At 38.9% G+C, this 22,543-nt stretch overlaps 1 protein-coding gene across 1 annotated transcript in view; it reads left to right on the forward strand.

Annotated features, from left to right (window-relative positions):
• ANO1 (anoctamin 1) overlaps positions 1-22,543 on the forward strand; it is a 155,601-nt gene that overhangs the window by 65,308 nt on the left and 67,750 nt on the right. The window contains exons 4-8 of the mRNA XM_044436660.1: positions 1-257; positions 8,523-8,621; positions 12,643-12,794; positions 14,876-14,930; positions 19,891-19,942. Coding sequence (XP_044292595.1) covers positions 1-257; positions 8,523-8,621; positions 12,643-12,794; positions 14,876-14,930; positions 19,891-19,942 — 615 coding nt within the window. The remainder of the gene's footprint in view (positions 258-8,522; positions 8,622-12,642; positions 12,795-14,875; positions 14,931-19,890; positions 19,943-22,543) is intronic.

Below are 22,543 nucleotides of genomic sequence, written 5' to 3' on the forward strand. Positions count from 1 at the left end.
GGAAAAGGAAAGTTGATTACATTCTGGTTTACCACTACAAGAAGTCATCTTTCAGCAGAACACTCACTCGACGAATCCATTTCAATGACATGGGGTCTCGGAGCATCAAACAGGATCAACCACTTCCAGGAAAAGGAGGACACGTGGATGAAGGTGAACCCCACATGGACTACCATGAAGATGACAAGAGATTCCGCAGAGAAGAGTATGAAAGCAACCTTATGCAGACAGGTCTTGAATTGGAAAGAGATGAAGATGTAAGTACTCTCCCTTTTTAGTTAGCTGAAATAAACTATTTTGGGGACTGTTTGGTGATATGCAGAACAGAGCCTGGGTTCTGAACCCTTCATAGCAGAAGTAGGAAACTATTTGGTCCTTGCGGTCCAATGTGCAAAAATTTAGCAGGTGAAACTTTTTCTAGCATGGGGATACAACTTCATCTGCTTTGTTGCTGCATGCTGGGTGCTCTTTAAGACAGGGGTGCATGAGTAGTAACAAGTAGTCAATTTGATTCATGAACATTCTAGGAACGCTTATTTCTAGAAATGTTGAAGGTCCATCTTTGTCCATCTTGCTTAGTTACAGAGACTGGCAGAATGCATGATACCCCACACACGGCAATTTTCTCATCCAACTTTGAAATCTCAGTCAACAAGTTGAGGTGGCTCATGCAACTGCTACATCACCATTACCCTTGAAGTCTAGAGTAGCATTGGTATTACAGGCCTTTGTTCTTGCTTCTCTAGCAAACACAAACTGAGACAAGAAGTAGCTGGAGCACACACATGATAAGGAGGCTTTCAAGAAGCTGGTGAAAAGTGCTGGCAACAGCTCCACATTATCAGCCAGTTCTCTTCCTAGAAAAAAATGTAATGACAGCCCAGGGCAGCCTTCTCCAACCTAGTAGTCTCCAGATACTACAATTAGCTCCAGGCAGCATGACCAATTATCAAGGATGGTGCTGCCACAAACCATCTGGAGGACACCAGATTGGGGAAGGCCAGTCTAGGGCTTTAATTTCAGCTGGCTCCAAGGTAAAAGGATCATGAGAGAGGAGCAGCAGCAGTAGCAGCTGCTGCAGATAAAAAGACTGGAGAACACAGTGCTACTATGCTAAAGCTCAGGGATGGATAATATATGGCCCAGAAGTAGGTTAGGCTAAAAGTTAAGGGCTAGTCCAAAGTAACTCAGTGAACTTTATTTGCCCAGTGGGGACTTGAACCTGTATTTCCTGGGCCCCAGTCCAACACTAACTAGTATACCATACTGGCTCTCTGGAGCCTCTACAGAATTCCAGAGGGGTCAAAATTAGCATGCAAACAAGCTTTGGCCTGTTAATTGATCTGTAGCCATTACAGCTGCCATTTTAAAATTCCTCTAATACCTCCCACAGTTGCCAACCGTTGCTAAAGATCCAGAAAATCATGTATCCCTCATCCATGTATCCCTCATCTACACAGTGTATCACTGGATTTGGGAACATGACAGGCATTCTGGTGGTAGCTGCAAAAGTAAAGGCGTGTGAAATAAAAGACAAAGTTCATGCAAAATCTGTTCCATTCTCCTGCTGAGATACATTAGGTTGATTTGGCGCATGCAGCAGAATGTAGTGGTAGAAAGCTGAGGTACTGCAGTGTTTCAATTTCACTTCCTTCCCCTATACATATATATGACCTAGCCCAGCCAATTCTTAGCTATGCTTTTATGCTTACAAGTTTGCTTGCTTTACAAAACAGGCTTTTTGTGTTTTTCACCAAATGAAGAGCACATGTGCATGTGTGAATGTATGCAGACCTGTCTCTGTTGTATTAAATATAGTTGACAATGCACCTTATAAATATAGGAGGAAGAAAGGCTGTGCTGACTTTGCTGAATGAAAATACCCTGGGATTTTGTTATTATGCAGATTTTCCTGCTTTTGTATGGACTTGTACTAGTGATAAATTGTGGATCTTTTCAGGACTTTAACTAGACAGACTACAAATGATTAAAACTCATTTTGCCAATACAGTAGGAAAGAACTATTGTTTCAGGTTCTCCCTTAAGCTACAAATTAAAGGCCTAATTTTGTAGATTAGTGCCCCACCAGGAAAACTGGATTCCTTCAGGTTCATTCCACAGTATGATTGTAATGTTTAAGTATCAATAGCTATCAGTAGCCACAGAATTGGCATTCTGATAGGAGCAAAGGCCTTAGTTCCAGAGGAAAGGTCCACAAAAATGGTGGATGTGATTATGGGCTTCTAAAGATTAAACAGTGGTATGGTAGGGTGAACCCACTGTAAGCCATAGATATGAGCAGCATGTTGTCAGGAATCTGCATGGCAGAGGAGATAGATAGGTGGAGCATATCGTTTCATTATGGGGCATAGATCCAAGAGAAACCAGTGGAGAGATTCCCACGGAAGTATATTTTGACCTTGTCAGTATTATCTCCCACAGGGATATGTTCCTTTCTGCCAGTGGCCTCATACGAGGCTTGCATGCAAGGGTGAAGATGAGTAACAAAAAAACAAGAATCCTATTTACTGAACTAAGAGCAAGGCCTGGAGTTTCACACAAAAATCCCAGTTCTTTGTAATCCCAGTAGAGTTCTTTATTGACACTCACACGTTTGCAAGCTTTCTCTGCAGATCTGGGAATATTCGTGCTTGATCTTGCCAGGTCTGCTTCCTTTCCCTCAGGGCCCCAGCTATACTTAGTGAATATAGGCCTTGTCCTCCAGCAGTTTTTTCTGCACTCCTGATTAGTGTTAATGCTTTACCTTAGCCTTCTGAATATAACCTGCATTAGGGCCCATTCTCATGACCAAACCTACGCCAGAAATGCTCATAGGCAAGGAGTTTGGCATGTGCCAAAGTTTTAACTGGAATGAGTAAGATTCACAGATTCACAGAAGATGAACCACCATATGGCATTGAATTAACCTTCTTATTTAGCAAAATGAATGGAACTTTTAACAGTCAGTGTTGAAATGCCGACCTTTCAAAAGATTAGTATTAAAACGCCTTCATTTGATCTAGCTGACTTTTGTTGTCAACTAGATGTTGTCTAGTTGACATCTTTTCTTTAAATATTAAGAAGCTAATACAGGTATCAGTCCAAATCAAGCCTAGATGTATGCCAACAATCTCAGAGAGATTTAAGGCACCATCATCTGTATATTTAGACAGAAAAAATGGCTGCAGAATACTGGGAGTTATAGGACTTTTTTCTTTCAAAACATGCTTAGGATTGCACCCTTCAAATCAAGTCTTAAATTGCACCAGTCTAGAACAAGATTTATTCTATAATTATCCCAGTTGCTTCTATGCAACATACACTGCAGTTATGACCCTCTATTAGAAGGCAGAGGAGGAGAGGGGCTTCTGAATAAATCTCCCCCAGTCTATTAGTCAGTGGTTAGTCCAGTTAAGGAATTGTGACAATCCTGTCTACAGCAATATTACCATTTCATAGCTGGAGCCTATGATGAAGCTATAGCCCATTCTGCATTTTTTCACATACACAGATAGCACTCCGTCCAACACAGCCCTCTGCACAAAGAAGCAGGATTTAAAACAGAAACCTGGAATGTAAAGTCTTTTTGTGTTCATAGCATCATGCTAAAGGTTTTCCTTCAGCTAAATGCTGCACAGTATTCAACAGATGTACTTATTTCTCCTGTCACTGCTTCTAACAAATACAGGAACTCCAGCTCTCCATCAAAAAGAAGTATTGATACTGTTATTTTAGCTTCCATTTGTTCATGGGAACCTTTTAGCAAATGTTCCAAATTAAATGCTGGGATCCAAGATGCAATTAGGCTGTGATTAAAGACTGGTAGCACAGCTCCTTTTCACCTGCGTAGCCAAAGCAAAGTGTTCTATTAAAAGAGTGCCTGTCGCAAATAATGATTGTGGTATGTGTGAACTAGTGCCAGCATGATTAACTGGGAAAAACTCAGCCTTACTAATTTCAAAGGGAGAGGCTCATTTTCAATTGGCTGCTGTGCATTTAATGTTGCCACAGGCAATATGGAAGGAAGCCGTCAGTGTTCTTAATACTTTGTAGAAGGGAAAATCTGGCAATTCAGGGTTTTGCATTCTAGGATTTTTGTCATATATTGGATCTGGCACACCTGCTCAGTTGGAAGAATACATTTCTGTGCGCATTTTCAGGGCTGGGCACCTATATTTGAACTTTACTGCCTAAATATAGGAAATCTACTCAAATGGTAGAATTAGCAAATAACCAATTTTCATAGAATCATGGAAGAGTAGAGTTGGAAGGGGCCATGAAGGCCATTGGGTCCAACCCCATGCGGTTGCAGGACACCAAGTTACACCATAAATGTATCTAAGGAACAATAGCTTTTAACCACCTTAACAAATTGCTGTAGTAGAGATTTCCTAATTCATCTGTTGTTTTGTTGACCTACCACAACAGCTTTCCGCACCCTGCTAAAGTGTTGCACTGCAACTCTCATATTGGGACTTGTTGCATCACAGCACAGCAACACGTGTATAGGTGTACTTCTTCAATCAGAAAATGAAGCAGACCACTGAGAGAGGCACCAGCTTGAGACATCATGTTTAACTTAAATTATAGAAGTAAGTCAGGACACAATCCTGTGCATATTTATATGTGGTGTGGGGAGGCCACCACTCCCAGTATGCCCAGCAAGTCATCCTGGCTAGGTCATGCTATGATTTGCAGGAATTTCTTCTGTCTAAACATGCATAGGATTGTGCTCTAATACACCTAAAATACATTAAGGTAGCAAGGATGAATGCAAACAATTAGAAACATGTTTCCTAACATTGTCTTTAAAAGTGCCTTACCATTCTGGCTTGACAAACCTTAATGCAACAGTTCCACTTCATTTGGAATTCATACCAAATTTCAGAAATACATTATTTTCTGGACTGCAATAACCTTTTTGGCTTTTCAGAATACATTTGTAATTACTGGCTGATGCACATTCTGCATGATACTGGTTAGAAAGCTAGCTAGGATCTAAATCCAAACCATAATTTATCATTCCTTTCATCTCTTTTGTTATTTTAAGCCAATGGATCTCTGGATTTCTCTGGATACAATTCATCTGAGAGCATTTCCTGAACAGAGTTGTGCTCAGAACACTTCTGGTCAATGGAAGAACAGGGAGGCTATTTTGGCCATTTCCTTATCCCTCTGCAATTCCCAGCCTAAGCCCTCCCCATTGCTTTTGAGGGACTCCCAATGCTCCAGAACAGGTATTTGGGAGGTGAAGTACTGGAGAGGATGGGGGAATCAACAAAGATCACCTCTTTCAGTCCTCCAGTGTGAATGATCTGCTGAAGCCTTCCATGGACAGAAGGAGCCCTTCCATCCTCAGAAGGCAAATACTGAATCAGGCCCAGTTTCCACTACCTGTGTATAAAATTATTCAGAGTGAATGACATTTTCAGGATTTTTATTGTTCTGACCTATATAGAGTTTTGTGGTCAAATATCAGTTATATGACTTGTAATTGTGCTCTTTTAAGCAAATTGATACAAATTTGGTTCGCAACTCATGACAAGCTAAGGGAATGTGCATTTTCTCTTCTTCCAAATACAAATGAATTATTAACCTATGACTTGGGCTTGCTCAAAACCCGATTTTGAACTTAATTTCCAACTTTGGTTTGGAGGTCAAGAACAAACCATTGTGTGCCAGTCTGAATGCAACAGAAAACCATGGCTTGAACTATATAGTAAATGGCCCAGTTTGTATGATCACCAGGGATAACAAGAAGCCATGACGCCTTCCTTACCTCCAGGCATGCTGGTCACATAACATGTGATTTGTCTAATTACCCTAATGATGTGCAGGTTGCTATATCATTTGAATCCAGCAAGGTGCACAGCAGGGGAGTGGCTTCCATACCACAGAATTCTACAAGAAGCCATGAGTTTTGAAGTGGCTTGGAAGCCTCTCTCACTGCATACCTCACCTGATCCAGATGGCACAGCAACATGCATGAGGCGAGACTAATTAGACAAATCATGTGAATGACAAGCTCTCATGGGAGCAGGGAAGAGAAGCCACTGTGGCTTCTTTTCCCCAGTGATCATGCAAACCCAGCCAGTAAGTAACTGAATTACAGCATGCACAAGGAAGCAGAGGGCACAGAAGAAAGCATGTGGACATTTCACTCATTTAACACCAAATGGTAGCTTGGTGTTATGAGTTAAACAACTCTTAGTTAATAGCATATTTGAAATAATTTGTTTCCATCAAGACAGGGCTCTGCAACTTTGCTTTTTCCTGAATAAAATTATTTCCAATGATGGTTCATTCATTAGAGTACTATAAAAATATTTAATTTAAAATTAAAGATGATAAATGATATAACACTACTTTAAGGATGCAATCCTATGACCTATGATTGAGTTCAAGACTTTACCAGTAGTACTTCCTTCTGCTTCAAAATGTGGTTGCATCTTACGGTAGTTCTTCCTAGGGTTAATGAATTGGACTAACATTACAACCCATTAGATACAATCAATACATTGATTGTTCTGTACCTCTTTTAATCGCCATAGTTCATGTGAAATATGTTTTGTGTCCTTATCCTGTAGAAGGAATTGTCTTGCTTCTGGAGAGATACTGTTTATTTTTATAATTACATCCCACTTTTTCCTCCAAGGAACCCAAGGCAGCATACATAATACTTTTATTTCTCTGCTTTATCCTCACAAAAACCCTGTGGGGTAGGTTAGGCTGAAACTTCATGGCCAGGTGGGACCAGAACCTGGATTTCCCAAGTCCCAGTCCAACACCCAACCACTAGTCCACGTTGGCTTTCACTTTTCTTCAGTTTAGTTTATGTCACATTTTTACAGAAGTCATGTTAACTGACTGCTAGCACAATTGCATGCATGTTTACTTGGAAGTAAGCCCAATGTGTTCTATAGATCTTACTTCAGTTTGCATTGGATTGCAATTCAAGGCTGAAATCCTTTATTATTTTATTTATTAATAATAAATAATTATTGATCTATTTGATTTGTATTCTTTAATATGTAGGTTATAATCCAGTATCCATTAACCTGGGAATAATCTTTAAAGATCTTACCTCTGAATACATATATGTCTAAGATTACATTTATTTTCCTGGGATAAAGCCTCATTGGATAAATTGGTATAGGATTTTACCATATGGCTGAAAACCGATACATGTTTACTTAGGAATAAAAGCATGGAATACAGTGGGGTAGGGGATTGGGTTACTTCCAAATAAACTTGTATCACATTGAACTGTAGGGTACTATCCAGCAGTGTAAAATATTACAAAATAAGAAAAAGTATGAAGTACAAAGATAACTGAATGAAGTCTACCTATAGGGCAAAGGAATTATGTGGAATCATTTGATTGGCTGTCATTGAAAGTTCCTCGCAGGCTTTCAGGTGACCTTAATACTGGTTAAAAGTAAAAGCTTGTTTCAAGGAAGACTTATTAAGTTGATTAAATTCTCCTCCCTGCAGAAAGCTAATACCTGTTTTTGAAGCCATGCCATATTGAAGATTGGCAGCTATTTGTGTCCCTTGAGTAATGCATTTCTAGTAAGCAGGTGTGCAAGGCGGCAGAATGGAAACCAGCTTTCTTGCCTATGTAAACTGGTACAGTGGCAGCAGCAGTAAAGCAAAGGACAAGGAAGAGAGTCTCAGCCTTGGAGCTGGTGTTCCTGAAAACCTGGATTTGCACATACTTAACTGAACTCTTCCTCTGAAAATGATTTTTAAAATTGAAGCTGAAATTTGAACATTGCCTAATAGGATTAATCCATTTACTCCATGGGCTCTGATACTTCGAATTCATAAGCCAAGTAAGCATCACAGTAGAACATGCTTTGAAATACCCAGATTTATACAGGAGGATTAATCAAATATTAAAGTTACCATCCTGTATATGAGACTTGGAATTGAAGGTACTTGTTAATTTGAGCTAAATGAGGAAAGAATCCATTTACAATGAAAGGGACTGCTGTAATGAATTGCAGTCAAATATTTCTAGTGACCTATCACCTAATATTACAATCTGTACCTCCTAGCTTCAGCTATGGTTGCTAACTTTCTATAGGGGATTATTTAAATTTAAAACATGACTATTTAACATCAATATTGTCCCCACAGTCTGTCTTTAAGGAATGTTGATTTATCTTTTAAGGATGCATACTTATGCGTGCATACAGTGCATGTTTTAAGAGAAAAACAGTCCTACACCTCCTAGCATGACTCAGTAGGTCATCCTGGGACATGTAGAATTTTATTCCTATCCACATATACATAGCATTGCACCTAAACTTATTTGTTGGTAAACAGCATTGATGGTCAGTGCATCTCCTTATCAGTCCTTGTTTTCTCTATAGTCATTATTTTATCCATGATACCTTTTTCTTATTCTAACACTGAGTTGCAAAAGCTTATTGACTTCACATAAAATTGAAGGAATTTATGTTTTATGTTATTGAGTCTAAGACTTCCTCTTTCTCTCCTGTTTAAATGATTTTTAGACAAAAATACATGGTCTTGGATTTGTAAAAATTCATGCCCCATGGAATGTTTTGTGCCGGGAAGCTGAATTTATGAAATTGAAGATGCCCACAAAAAAGGTTAGTTTCAATATTTTTATTAGACTAAATGTAATAGATGGGATCAGTTTTTAATGTTTAATGCTTTTCAAAGGGCTTCCAACATGTTGATGGATTTTCCCAGCTGCTTCATAAAAAGACATGATCTTTCTGTGTAAAGGAAGTTAAATAAGTATCTTAAGTAGATTGATAAAGCTTATTATACAATTTAATGTATCTGTTTGAGCTGCGGATGCTGAGAGTTGTAAACTTGAGTGCATGTTCAGTGCACTGCATCTTAAGAGGCATAGAGAGCAACTTGATGCCACTTCGTAGCTTGATTACCACAAAATTGTCTTTCCATGCGGCTTGCACAGGTTTCCACTTGAAATAGCTGCACTTTTGTCTGTTGATCACGGCCAACTAGCCCAGAGTCAAAGCAGTGTTCTCTGTGGACAAGAGACTGCTTCTTAGTTTTTCCAAGTTGCCTCAACACCCTAATGGGCCACCATTGCCTGAAGCAGACCATCCAATGACCAACTGAAGAATTCTAAATTCGTTGTCTTATCCAAACAATCTCTGGAACAACAGGCTAATGCTCCTTTTGCAAAGAAACACAACTGAGACACTTGGCTCTTTTCTGGAAAACAAAAGCAGAAATAAACTGTTTACATGCTTAGATATACCAAAATTTGTGAAGATAGATTTGTGCCCCTGGCATGGTTGATGCAACTTTATGGGTATAGCTTTTCTACAAACCAAAAAACATTTTGTACCAGTTTTGCTGTTAAGCCTTCTTCCATGAGAATATCTTTTTGCTGACCTGTTGTGAAGTTCTCCCTATCAGAAAAGCATAGGCCCTTTCAGGACTGCAGTTCCAAGGATCCTGTGATCTTAAAGTTGCTCAGTGACAAGGGATTAGATACTTAAGCTCACTAATGCTTCGAATAGACCTATTTAGATCAATGGGACTTAAAACAGTAGTGACCAACTAAAGGACTGGCTTAAGTCTCATTTTCAGTTCATCAGTCCCAAGTGAGACCAAATCCAGATCCGGCCAAATGTAGGTAGGATTCCCACACTACCAGTGCTGGATTCCCAGTCAACTTAACATAAGTCTCACTATGGTAGTACAATCATGGTATACATTTCATGCTTATGGCAAGTCCACCCAGCATGATCCCTTGTGCTATGGAGGCTTTTGCTTGAAGTCTGGGAGGCAGAAAACACCCAGGGAAAGGCTCCCTGTCTCTCAATATTGCAGATTACATGTGCAAATATGAAAAGGGCAGTCTCTGTGTCCTTCAATCCAGTACTGCATATCATCTTACCAGCAACATTAGCATGACAAGGTATATATGATTCCATATTTAGAAGTGTGTGTGTTTCTGTGCAAGCATTTCTTTATGCATGTGAATAAAGAAATGGCTGCTTGTGCCCAGTCTTAGCCAAGCATAGAAGGCTTGGTAGGATCCTGTCCGAAAGTTCCAGTGAATACTTGAATAATCATTATAAAAGTGACAAGACATTGCCACCAGAGAACAAGCTTATATGAGATATGTGAAGCTTCTGAAAGATGGATCTGTACCTGTTCAGGATACAAAACTGATCAATGAATCAATATTTAATGACATGCTAAGTGCAGAACCCAGAGTCTGCAGGGAAATCGCTCTAATGGAACAAGAGACAGCTTGAGAGTACAAGGTAATTTATTGCGAGTCAAACTAAAATTAAACTTTGGGTTTGAATTTTAGATTAGCAACTGGTCCAGTCCTATTTATCATATTACTTATTTTAATTATGTTTCCAACTTTTTAAAAATAGCCTGCCCATTTTAGTCAAGAATTTAGAAGAATGGAGATGTAGGGTTGGAAAGGATCTGATCTGCTCCAGTCTCCTGCCCCGAAGTTCAGTGCTCCTGAACCAAAAATAGATGACATGGTCCAAAAGCATAGTCCTTGACAGTGCTTAAACAGGAAGGGCAAGCATGCTGTAAGCACATATACTCAGTAACCTGTATAAATTATTCTCATTTGCATGATCCCTTATTTGGCACAGTTTATTCTGCAGTAGTACTATTTACAAAATTAATGAGGAGAATGAGTCACTGAAGCCCTGTTTTTTGTCAAGTGGCATTTTCATTCAACATCTTCTCTGGTTGCTGAGAGTTTGCTAGGTATTGCTCAGTAAAATTTAGGTTCTGATGCAACCATAGGAACTTTTTAAAAAAGAGAACCAGGATTCTTAGAAAGTTGAATTGGTAAGGCCATTATTTGTCCTGAAGTATAGCCCTAATTGTTCAGTATCCTGTCTCTGATAACTGCTTTTTAATGGGTTAGTAATGTATACTGTATACAATGCAGGTAAACTAGAAGTGTGCTCTGAGACCTAGATTCAATTTGCACCCAGTCCAGCACATCAGAAAATGGCCCAATTCTGTGTGGCCTGTTTTGGAAGCTGTCTGCTTCAACCTGGGAACTCTTCAACCTGTGCAGAGATGACCAATTCCATGTTTCAGAGGTGTAGGTGCAATGGTTCATGCAGAAGAGAAATCCCCCAATTCTGAGGGGAGAGAAGTTATTTAATTACCTTTCCCTCCCCACTCTCATTTTTTGGATGGTTAGTATGCATGAAAGTGGCACACTTCATAGAGTTATCCCTGGGCGCAAAACCAGCATAGTTTCAGAAGGAAAGGGGAGTTCTGATGAGCAAAAACAACTTTATGACTTTATTCACAGCAAAGCCTAGTGACATAGGAAGAAGGGCAATCTCACAATTCCATCTTTGTCTTCCCCCAAAGAACAGTGATTGGAGCCCCTCAAAATATTATCTAGGATCAGGAGGTGGATCTGTCTGTGACTCAGCCACACTTACCCCCCCCGCCCCCCTCCCACCCCAGCCATGTCAGCATTTTAGAGAAACAAAGCCAAAATATACTATTTGGAGAGGAGAGGACTCCAAATTGGTGAAGTTTGGGGTTCTTTCCTCTTTTCTGTGGCTTCCCTTGTATCATCATCATCACAACAGCCATGAATGCACATGGTACTCATTGTGCTGACTTTGGAAAGTGTTTGCAGTTCTTGTTTGGCTGGGAACCATAGAAATCAAGAAAGGGAAAAGAAGGAGTTCTCCTGCTCTAGTGGAAAAAAAGAATAAGCAAGCAATAAAGCAATAATGACCAGTTAATTATTCAGAGCAAAATTCCATGTTTCATGAGTGGGCCAGTGTCCATGGTACAGGATTTTCTCTGTATCTTTTCATCCATGCCACCTCCTCCCTTGCCAAATCTTCCTCTCTGTTGATAGTATGAAGAAACCTGCAGTGGGAGGGGGGCAACCCTCCCTCTTCCACTGATGGGAACCGTTCCATAGGCACAAAGGGTTCATTGGGTACCAGTGGTATGTTTTAATTTCTCAGAAAGGTTCCATAAATAGTGACAGAAGAGACATCCATGTTGTTGATCTAGTTATTCTGGTTTATTGTAGAGTACTGATATTTGTAATATCACAGTCCACAACCATTCGTGTGTTAAATTACATTGACAACTGCAGTTTATTTCCCGTTATGACTTTTGGCTCACCCAGAGGTACAGTTTGTGGGAACTGACACACCCCATATGGAGCATTCATTTGTACAGCGGCTGCCAACAAATGAACCCACCCCGGGTCACAGTTCAGTCACTGTTGACTTGCTACCCTGTCTCTTATCTGTTTTTCAGTACAGAATATAGCAATATGTTTCTGAACATATCATTTTAGTTTATGCTGAGTAACCAATCGGCCCAGCTAATGGTCCAGAAAGCCCATAGCAGTTGTCTATTCTGACTGGCAGTTAGCTGCCTGAGATACTGGGAAGAGGTTTGTCTGATGAGCAAAGACACTGGGGATTGACTGGCTACCAGCAACACGCACCTGAACTATGGCCTCTCTCTTTGAATTGCCCCCTGACAGATTTTTCTTTTCTTTTAAAGAACGTTCTATTCACAAAGGCATTTTATGGTTTGCAAATAACTTGGAGGAAATAATATTTCTTTGTCTCTCCATTTGTTTGTTTTGGCCCTCAGGTGTATCAAATTCATCAACCACACGGCCTTTTGAAAAAAATCAATTCTGTAATTCAAAAAATAACAGAGCCCATCCAACCTAAAGTGGCAGAACAGAAGCATCAGACAGTGAAACGCCTCTCCTACCCCTTCTCCAGGGAGAAACAACACTTGTAAGTTAGAGTTCATCTTCTTTATTTAATGTCATTTTCTGCAGAATTGGCCTCTGGGGATACCACTCGAGGCTAAATCATGAGAATATTAATAGAAATACGTAGGACAGTGTTTTGATACAACTTGCACTAAAATTATCATTTTTTCCAAATAAACAGGATCTCTTCTGTCTCAGAAAAGAGCTCTGACGTAGTGAGATTCTGTAAAGACTTATACTGCAATAGTATACATGTCTGCTTGGAAGTGCACTGAGGCTATAGTCTTATGCTTACATACTTGGAGCAACCACAGTGAAACAAGTCATTTTCACTGTAAAACAAAGCCATATTTGTGTCTCTGCAAAATTAAAAAAATCAAAATAAAGATGCATAGCTCTTGCAGCTTCTTCTTGTCCAAATGTGGTTTGAGAAAAAAATAGCCCCAATGTGATTTCATTGAGTTCAATTTTCATGTAACTGGTTCACCACAAGCAAACTATAATACAAACCAGAAAAAACAGCTTGCTAAATGTTCAGTGTTTACATGGACCAAGCATGAGAAGGAAAGAATAGGTCAATAGGTGTGCTGCATTGCTTACATCTTTATATGCCCGACCGCCCCTTGAGATCTGCGGGAGAGGCCCTTCTCCGGGAACCCTCCATGAAAGAAATTAGGAGGGTAGGTACTCGGAGGAGGGCTTTCTCTGCGGTGGCGCCCAATCTATGGAATGCGCTCCCCAGAGAGGTCCGCCTGGCGCCGTCGTTATTTGTTTTTCGGCACCAGGTGAAGACCTTTTTATTTAAACGTCATTTTAATTGTTAACAATATTTGCTTATTTATCTGGCCAGGGCGACTTCTTTTATATTTTATATCTTTTATATTTTATATTTTTTATTTATTTTATATTGTTAATTTTAATTTTATATTGTTATTTTTGTATTTTATTGTGTTGTAAGCTGCCCCGAGGCTTCGGCAAGGGGCAGCATAGAAATGTTCTAATAATAATAATAATAATAATTGTTACAAGTCACAGTTCACAATGAATGTGGATGATTCATTGTGAATCATTTTCTTGAATGATTGGAAAGCATAGACTCCAGGTCACCATTTTTGTCAGAGCTGCCATATGGTCAGATGTGTGTGCAACAGCCATCATTTGGATTTTCCAAAAACCTGGATTAAACGTGGAATTAGAAAAAAGCTTTTGCCTTCTCAGAGAGTCCAGCCTAAAAATACCATAGATGGGGCTCGTTAAACTTCAGCTGCCAAGTACAAGATGGCTTTATTTATTTGTTTGTTTGTTTGTTTGGAGTTTTTGTATGCCATCCCATTCGCATAAGCCTCGGGACAGCTTCCAAGATAATAAATACACAGCATATAAATAGTACATATAAGATCCAGATTCCCCCGGCTTTAGCAATTAAAACCAATAAAAGATGTTAACAGTTATTAAAATATTGTCGAAATAAAAAGGTCTTGCGATTCTCAGTATAGAAACAGATATGCCTTTTCTTTATTGAGATACACTTTTACTGTACTCATTGTGATTTCTCTGTGCCATTTCTTGTATTTTTAAAAAAGTAAGTTTTGTAGGTCGCAGTACATGAAATCAGCAGAGAAGTACATTAATTTTGCAGGAGTAAGCAACAGGTGCTATATCTAGGAAACAGCAAACACTGTTGGTACTTTTCCCACTGAAGCCAGTGAGAGATTGGAAATGAATGGCCAAAACTTTAAAGGCATATTTAATTGCTATGCCCTTTTTCATGTTTACTCTAAAGTAGCATCTTGGGGCTACTTCAAAGCTGCACTCATCCAATTCAATGGCACTGTACCTACCCTAGAGTAAAAATGAGAGAGAGAGAGAGAGAGAGAGAGAGAGAGAGAGAGAGAGAGAGAGATCTGCTGAATATAGATGTATAGTAAGCGTTGGTTTTGGCTTGCAGAAGGTTTTGAAATTCTAAAACTTCTAAACAGGAGTGGCTGCTGTCTGAACAACCATTAAAATCAAGTAATGACTTGGCTGAAAAATAAGGCTACCTTCTTGGAAATCTGTATTACTGTATATTGATCCATTTTCCCATGTCTAATATTTTAACAGATTTGATCTCTCTGATAAAGAATCATTTTTTGACAGCAAAACCAGAAGTACCATAGTAAGTATTACAAAAAGTAATATCATCTGGTAAAGTTATTTCCCCACAGTAATATGGGATTCCTCTTTAAGTATACATATTTATAATTGAAGTCTCAATACTGTACTAGTTCTATACATTCAGATACACAAACCTATATTCCATACCTGTATCTTGGTTAATGGAAAATGCATTCGTTTTTTCAACTGATTTTTATTGAGCAATCGTAAAACATGTTGCACTTATAAATGATGAATAAAGGATATTAATCACTAGGAGAACTTGCTTCAAAATATGTTGACATCTTGTGGTAGCGTAAGCAGCCTTTTTAAGCCACATTTTGGATCAGTGAACTTTGGGCAACCATGTAATCAATTGTGCACAACTGAGCCAGTAAAATAAGGAAAAAATCACCCGCATCCAGGGCTAGTCATACACTGGGAGTTAGTAAAATCATGCCTTCATTTTCAGAATATTTATATCAACATTATAGGGGATGACAATCATATGAAGTATTTGTGGCATAGCAATAGCAATTTGTGTGCTCCATTTTGCATGTATTGAATTAAAATGAAAATTTAATGAGCTTCTGTAACAATATCCACTCTACAAAAAGGTTAGACATTTGGTTTTCTCCTAATTTACTCGATTTCTTGCTACAGTAAAGTCTTCCAGTGATCATTTTTAAGTTCTGTTATAATGTTAACTATATAGGAAAATATCATTTTTCCATCTCTAGCACATAGTTTATGAACATGCATTTATCGTTCTCATTTAAAGTCCTCCCTTCCTTAGTTCTGCTCATGAAAACTAAGCAGCGTACAGTTCTAGTTTTCAGGGTCTCATGAATGTGAGGTGGGTGACACTTTTTAGCAAACCTGGGTATTTGAGAAGTAGTTCAGGAATGGGATGCCTTGATTCTAAACTTCTCTATAGTCTACACTCAGCTAAACTGACAAGCATGGTGAAGAAGCTATAACCAAAAGATTAACAAAATATGCTAAATGTTGATTAGCATCCAGCTTCTGGTAGCTCCTCTTAGCTGTTAGAAAGCAAAAGAGTCCGTATAAAGGCTTTACAGCTTCACATAGTCCCTCCATCTTCCTCCCTATCCTAATCTGCTTCCAATAATCCAAACCCCCAGTACTACTATAAATCCTGTTCATGACTCCTACATTTGCTCATATGATGATCTCACCTTCCACTTTACTGAGATTCCTTCTCTCTTCCATACTTGCTTAGTTTTCTGGCTCCTTTTCTCTTCTGGTGTCTGCAACAAGAAATCTCAAATGCTGTTAAATTTTAACACATTGACTTAACTTTTAGTTGTTTTACTTTGAATCACTTTGAATAACATTTGCTAATTTGTAGATTTCTTTTTAAGAACAATCCTCTGATAAGAATATTTGCCAGAATTCATTACCATATAAGTTAATTAAAGGTACTGAAGAATGCTCGAAGTTGTAGGTTTTTTCCTATCCAAACATGAATAGACAATTGTACCTTAATTCTGCATAAAATGTACCAATTCCTCTATAGAAATAGGTAAATCAACCCATAAACAAATATAAAAACTGCTCACCTTAACTGTTCCAAGTAATTCTGTGGTATTCCAATTAAACATCCAAATAAATCTAAAAGAAATATTTGAAATGTCTGAATTCATAGTCAAATACTTAACAAATCAACACTAGAAGGAAAAGAATAACTTTTATTGTTTCAGATGGTGAAAAATGTTAATAGTTATACATAATTTCCCATAAATATCCCCTTTTCCAAATTTCTATTTTCAAAAAAGAACCCTCTGAAGGCTCAGTCCAGTGCACACTGAAATAAATCTGAGTTCTGCACAGGATTGCTTCCATTCTTCTGGAAGCACTTACTTGTGAGGTTTTCTTTTGCAAGAAAGAAATGTAAGAGAAGCAGTACCTGCAGTCCTTTATTGTTGTGTTTCCTTGACTTGAGAATGCAGCTGCAGTAGCCTAATTACATGACTTCTATTTTTTGACATGCCAACATCCATCTGAAAGATAAATACAGCCACAATGCTAAAAGTGTACATGTTTAAACAAAACAAAATTGTTAAGCAAGACAGGAAAGAAAAGGGCATCAGTTTAATTCCAAAAGTATACCTAGTCTTGGAGGTAATTTATGCCACTTTGGGGCTCATTAGAGTGAAGGGAACCGTATGGCTTTGGAATTTTTTAATTGGCTTGAACCTTCCCTTCTGAAGGGAAGGGACCACAAACATACAGATGATTCGTGCATCTCCAGGGGGATGGTTGCAAGGGATCTCTGATTAGACAGGGTGCGCCATATGTGCTGCAAGTGGTTATTACAGTCCACCGTTTATGCTGGGCACAACTGGTAACTCTTTGCCATACATGGCAATGACTGCAGTTCCTGCTTACATTATCCATCGCTTAGGTTGGCCAAAAGGGGTTTACACGAATGTAAGGCTTCAGCATTCCACCACCTAACATTGTAAACATAAAGAATTCTTTTCTCCTTTTCGATTCCTTTGTTCTTCTTGAATGTTAGTGTGGAGATCCGCTTATAGTACTAACACAGATCTGTGCTTACACTCTTGAATTGTGAGTGTGTGGGCTGATTGGTCAGGGATAATCCATCATCATGATCAGAGGACTGACAACCCTCAGTAGTGGGGGTGGGGGGGTTCATGTGTTTATCTGTTCAAATTTATATACTATTCTCTACATGACTAGAATAACTGCTATCTTATATAAATCTTATATAAATTATGTGAATGCAATATAGATAGGTGTGATATGGAATATTTGTGGTATATCTTTGATATTTATAGTTCTTTTTTGTTTTTAGCTTATCTGAGTACATTTGTACGGATTTAAAAAGTTATGCTTTCTATAGATAAATACCATAACTTAGTGGTTCATGGGTTTCTTGGTATTTACTTTTGCTGTATAAAGACATATAAGGTATTTTTGTAGAATGAAACTGTACAAGCAGAAACCAACTTGCAAACAACAGGCAAGGGAATAATTGAACTAAAGTGCAGCTACTTTCAGAACTTCAGTTTGCAAAGTGGTCTTCTAGCATTTGTGTAACAGGAAAAAGCACAGAGCTCCATGTTAGAGGGCTTCTTCTTCTAATGGTACATTGTGTTTCAGTCACAGGCTTTTGAATCAGTTGCACACAGTATGCAATGCACTATCTATTTGTTGTATATTTCTCTTTAAAAATAAAGTGGGTGTGTATATAAATTCTAGGTAAAATGTAATTAAGTTGTAATTAAAACTTAAAATAGGCAGTATAAATTCTTCCTGGTGCAGTTGAAAACAATGAGATTCACAACAGTATTAAAATAATGGTAAACTATGGTAAAAATGAACTAATAAATTAAAACATCAGCATTCAGTATGTACAGATAAAATCTACTCATATTGAATAATCTAGCATATTTTATAAAAACAGCAGTGAACCTGATACATGGCTGCCATGGCAGCTCTTTAAAAAGAAAAATTAAAATGTCTTTACCTGATCTTCTCAGAGTACAGCCCTATATATTCTTACATGGGAATAAATCTGATTGTACTCATGAGACTTACTTTGGGAGGAGATGCATAGGATTGTGTCTAAAGGTGCTAACAGAGTGGATCTAGCAAACCTCTTGTAGTAGGAAAATTTACAGCACTGCAAGCTCCCCTGGCCCATGTCTGATTGCCTTTGGAATGAATCTGCACACATCCAAAAAAAACACCCTTGTGTTATTTCCAGAGCTATCCACATTTACCTTTGAAATAAGCCTTCCCTTCTCTGACCTATCCAGCCCCCAGTCTTCCCTTTTCCCATTCGTACCCTTTTGCCCCAAACCCTTCCCATGAATTCCCCTTACCTGGGTGGGGTGGGCATTCCCCAGAGACTGCATGTGGCCAGGTGTGCTGCAATGCAACAGACAAGGTGCCAGAGAAAGGTGGGGAGATCCTTTCTCTACCCACAGCTTTCCACCCCACAGATCCTACAGCACTGTTACTGGCCACACATGCTAGGCAAGTGAGATTGAAGGGGAGGACAGGCGATTCATAAGAACACAGGTCTTGTCGGTAGTGGTGCAAAGGAGGTTGTTAATTGGGAAAGAGGTATGGGCTTGGGGTGGATGTGACCAGGTGAGGGAAATACTTTCCCAGCTCTGATTCTAAGCCAGAAAAGAGCTGAGGGTCAGCTTTGAGGTGAACATCATGAGCCCTTCAGATTTACATTCGAAGTGCACAAATATGAGCCATGAAAACACATTCAGGTCCTACAAATCTCATTTTGGATTGTGGTGATTAGCAGTGGCAGTGGTAGTAGTCATCATAGTATACTAATGGCTAGTAGTCACAGTAGCACTAATTAGATTTATTAGTTGCCTTTCTTCTTAGAAAAAGTCTCGAGTTTAAAAAAAAAAACACAACTTGAGAGCCAGTATAGCTTAGTGATTAGAGTGTGGAGACTGGGACTTTGGAGATCTGGGTTCTACTCCCCACTTGGCCATGAAGTTCAATGGGTAACTCTGGTCCAGTCATTGACCTCCCTCCCAGAGTTCTTGTGAAGTTAAAATGGAAAGGAGGATGGGGATCCCGTGAGCTGCCTTGGGTTCTTTGCCGCAAGAAAGGCATGGTATAGGTATAATGAATAAGTAAGAATAGAATAAGACAACCTGCAACTAGTAATGACTCATTCAGTGATTTTAATTCGTAAGGCAAAATGTTCCTATGCCAAAGAGCATGTCATCAGCCTTAAGTAGCAAAGCCTTGGCAATTGTGTTCTGAATGTACTGTACAAAAACTGTGTCTTGAAACAATGGCAAGTTCTTAAAATGTTTCTCATGTTTTCATTATGAAGCTCAAGAATGTAAATATACCAGTGTTCTAATTTGATTTGTGCCTAATGTAAGTCCTATGGTTCATTTCCCAAGTGTTACTTGTGGCCTGGTGCTTATGAAGCTCCTTTTTCCCTATAGGTTTACGAAATACTGAAAAGAACTACATGCACGAAAGCCAAATACAGCATGGGTAAGACAGTTTATGTAGGTTCCAAATGAGCATTTTTCCAGATTGCAGAATGTTTGCGATTTATACTTGAAGAGTTTGTGACTTGTTCACAATTTTCCCTAATGTGAATCAAACAACTGAGTGAAATGATGCAATATTTTAATTTGGAGAGATTGTTAGCTGCTCAAAGTAATGTTGTATATTGGGTCTCCAGCTCCTATAATATGCCTATGTGTATAGGACCTATATAGGTATATAATGGAACTATACTCTTCTAATAAATTATATTAAATAAATTCTGTATACACATGCACAAACACACATGCACAAACTTATTTAAGCATCTCTCTGTTTATGCCAATTCTGCAAGTATGGATAATTATCATAATCCCCCAAATCTCTTAATTTGCCATGTCTCAAAACCAGCCATGTATACTGCACACCTATGCATGTTTACTTGGAAGTAAGTCCCACCATATTTAATAGGGCTTACTCCCTAGCAAGTATGTTTAGGATTGTAGTGTATATTCACTACAGTAATTCATTCACCATCTCAGTCAATCATTTTATTTTATTTTATTTTATTATGTGTCTAGCTTAATGCTAGCAAATCATTCACCCACAGGGGGTTAAATGCAACTGTGGGAAAGTGGATGACTGCTGGGTGTGCAAATATTGGAACAGAGGCTGTCTAAACTTCCTTAACATTCAAATAAAAAGACAAATTAAGCTTTGATTATTTATCAATCCCTGACACATGGTCAACATAACCTACAGCAGTCATGTACATTTTATTTATTGAAACCATTTATACTCTGACTTTCAACTTTTATACAGGCCCCCTCCACAGTTTACAGCTCTAAAAAACAGAGAGCTTCCAACAAAAGCACAATATACAAGGAATGGGCCATAGAAACAGAAAGAATGAGCAGAGAGAAAACTTAAAAGTATGGTCATATATAAACCTGATGATTGGCATATGCTGCCAGTTCATGAGATTAAACAGCCTGTGGATTGCGGAGGCCAAGCAGGAGCAAGTGCGGAGTTGTCAGTCGTGGCACCCAAATCTGTCCCTGGATTGTTGAAATTTAAACACCCAGAATTTGAACCCAACAGCATACCACAGGTGTAGAAGTTTCAACAACCCAGAGTGCCAGGTTTGGAAGACAGGACAAACAATAAAGGAACAAGAAATTCCTGGGTTCTGTAACGAATTGGATGCAAAGCAGAAGCAGTGAGTGGGTGGGGGCAGCATGCTCATCCATGCTTACCTATGGCAACCCATTGTTTTCAGCAGACCCTAGTGAAATAGAACTACGTTCATAACTCACGTAAAAACTTGTAAAGTACTAGTTCTCATTCCCATGTTCTGAGGAGCCAGTGTTCAATGTGGCATTTTCACAGCCACCAGTTCTCCACATCCAGCTGCTTGTGTTTCAGAATCACTTGCCCAACAGCGCTTCTGGGAGCAACCCAGAATGGGTGGAAATTCTTTCTTGAAGGAGGCAAGTCTGTGGAGTTTGCATGAGGGGACTGCATTGGCCTGCTCCCTTCCAGAAAGAAATGATTCCACTCGCTTCAGCAATTCTTTTAGGAAAAGCTAAATCTCCCTTGCTTAAGCAATGGGTATTGTTTGTGCAATGGAACTGGAAGAATTGGTGGGGGTGTAAATGACCCACTGGATACTTTTCAGAGCTTCTACAATTGTTTCAGTCTACTAAACAATGAGACATATTGTATGGAGCATCACCTACATTGTTTGTTGCAAGTTGAGTGGCTTCTCTCATGCCTTTGAGACATTGGAATCTAGAGTTTTCTATGTGCAGAAGCTCTTCCTTCAGTAGGATGTGACAGAGAAGTGTGTTGCAGGAAACATCTAGAAGCACAAACATGCAAGATAAATTCAAGTTTGATGGGTTAATGGCTTGTGTTGACCTGGCTTTGTTCATATATGGCCTGACTTTATAGACTTTGCATTCATCTATTATTTGGTCCTGTCACCCACCAAAAATATTTGTGGAAGCAGTCTATACCGAAAGCTTGGGTACTCACTTTGGAAAGCCATGATTTTTTTCCCATCCATGAGAAATTAAGAAGATCCAAATCTCATTTCCTCTGCTAGCGTCAGATTTATTTCGTAGCATGTACAAAGCACTTTACCACTGCGGTCACAAACAGACCTAAGAGTCAGAGCTACATTAACAAAGAAAGTGGTCTAATGAATTATGTATTCCTTCCATCAGATGTGGATGTGGGTTAAACCCCAGTGTGCATAGCTTGATTTAAAGAAAAAGATCAATTCAGCACTTTCTGCAAATGAAATAAATAAATGTCATGCCATTGGGGCCTGTATCATTCTGACAAAGTATCACTGTTTAGAATTTGGTTATGCTCATCAGTAATATAGATGGCACTACTTCCCCAGTGGAGTTTTGGTCCTGTCTTTAAAAACCTCCAGTGCTCTAACAGTATATGTTGATTCAGGGTTCATCCAAGAAGTCACTCTTCTCAAAATCTAGTTCAAGTTTTCTCCGCTTTTTGGTCATTGGTGCTCAGAGTGCCCTTTGCCCTCAAAGCATTCATTCACTTGGGAGACAATAGATGGACTAACAGCATCAGTAC

The sequence above is a fragment of the Varanus komodoensis genome, unplaced genomic scaffold, assembly GCF_004798865.1.
Source record: "Varanus komodoensis strain SLA01 unplaced genomic scaffold, ASM479886v1 scaffold3, whole genome shotgun sequence".
NCBI lineage: Eukaryota > Metazoa > Chordata > Lepidosauria > Squamata > Varanidae > Varanus > Varanus komodoensis.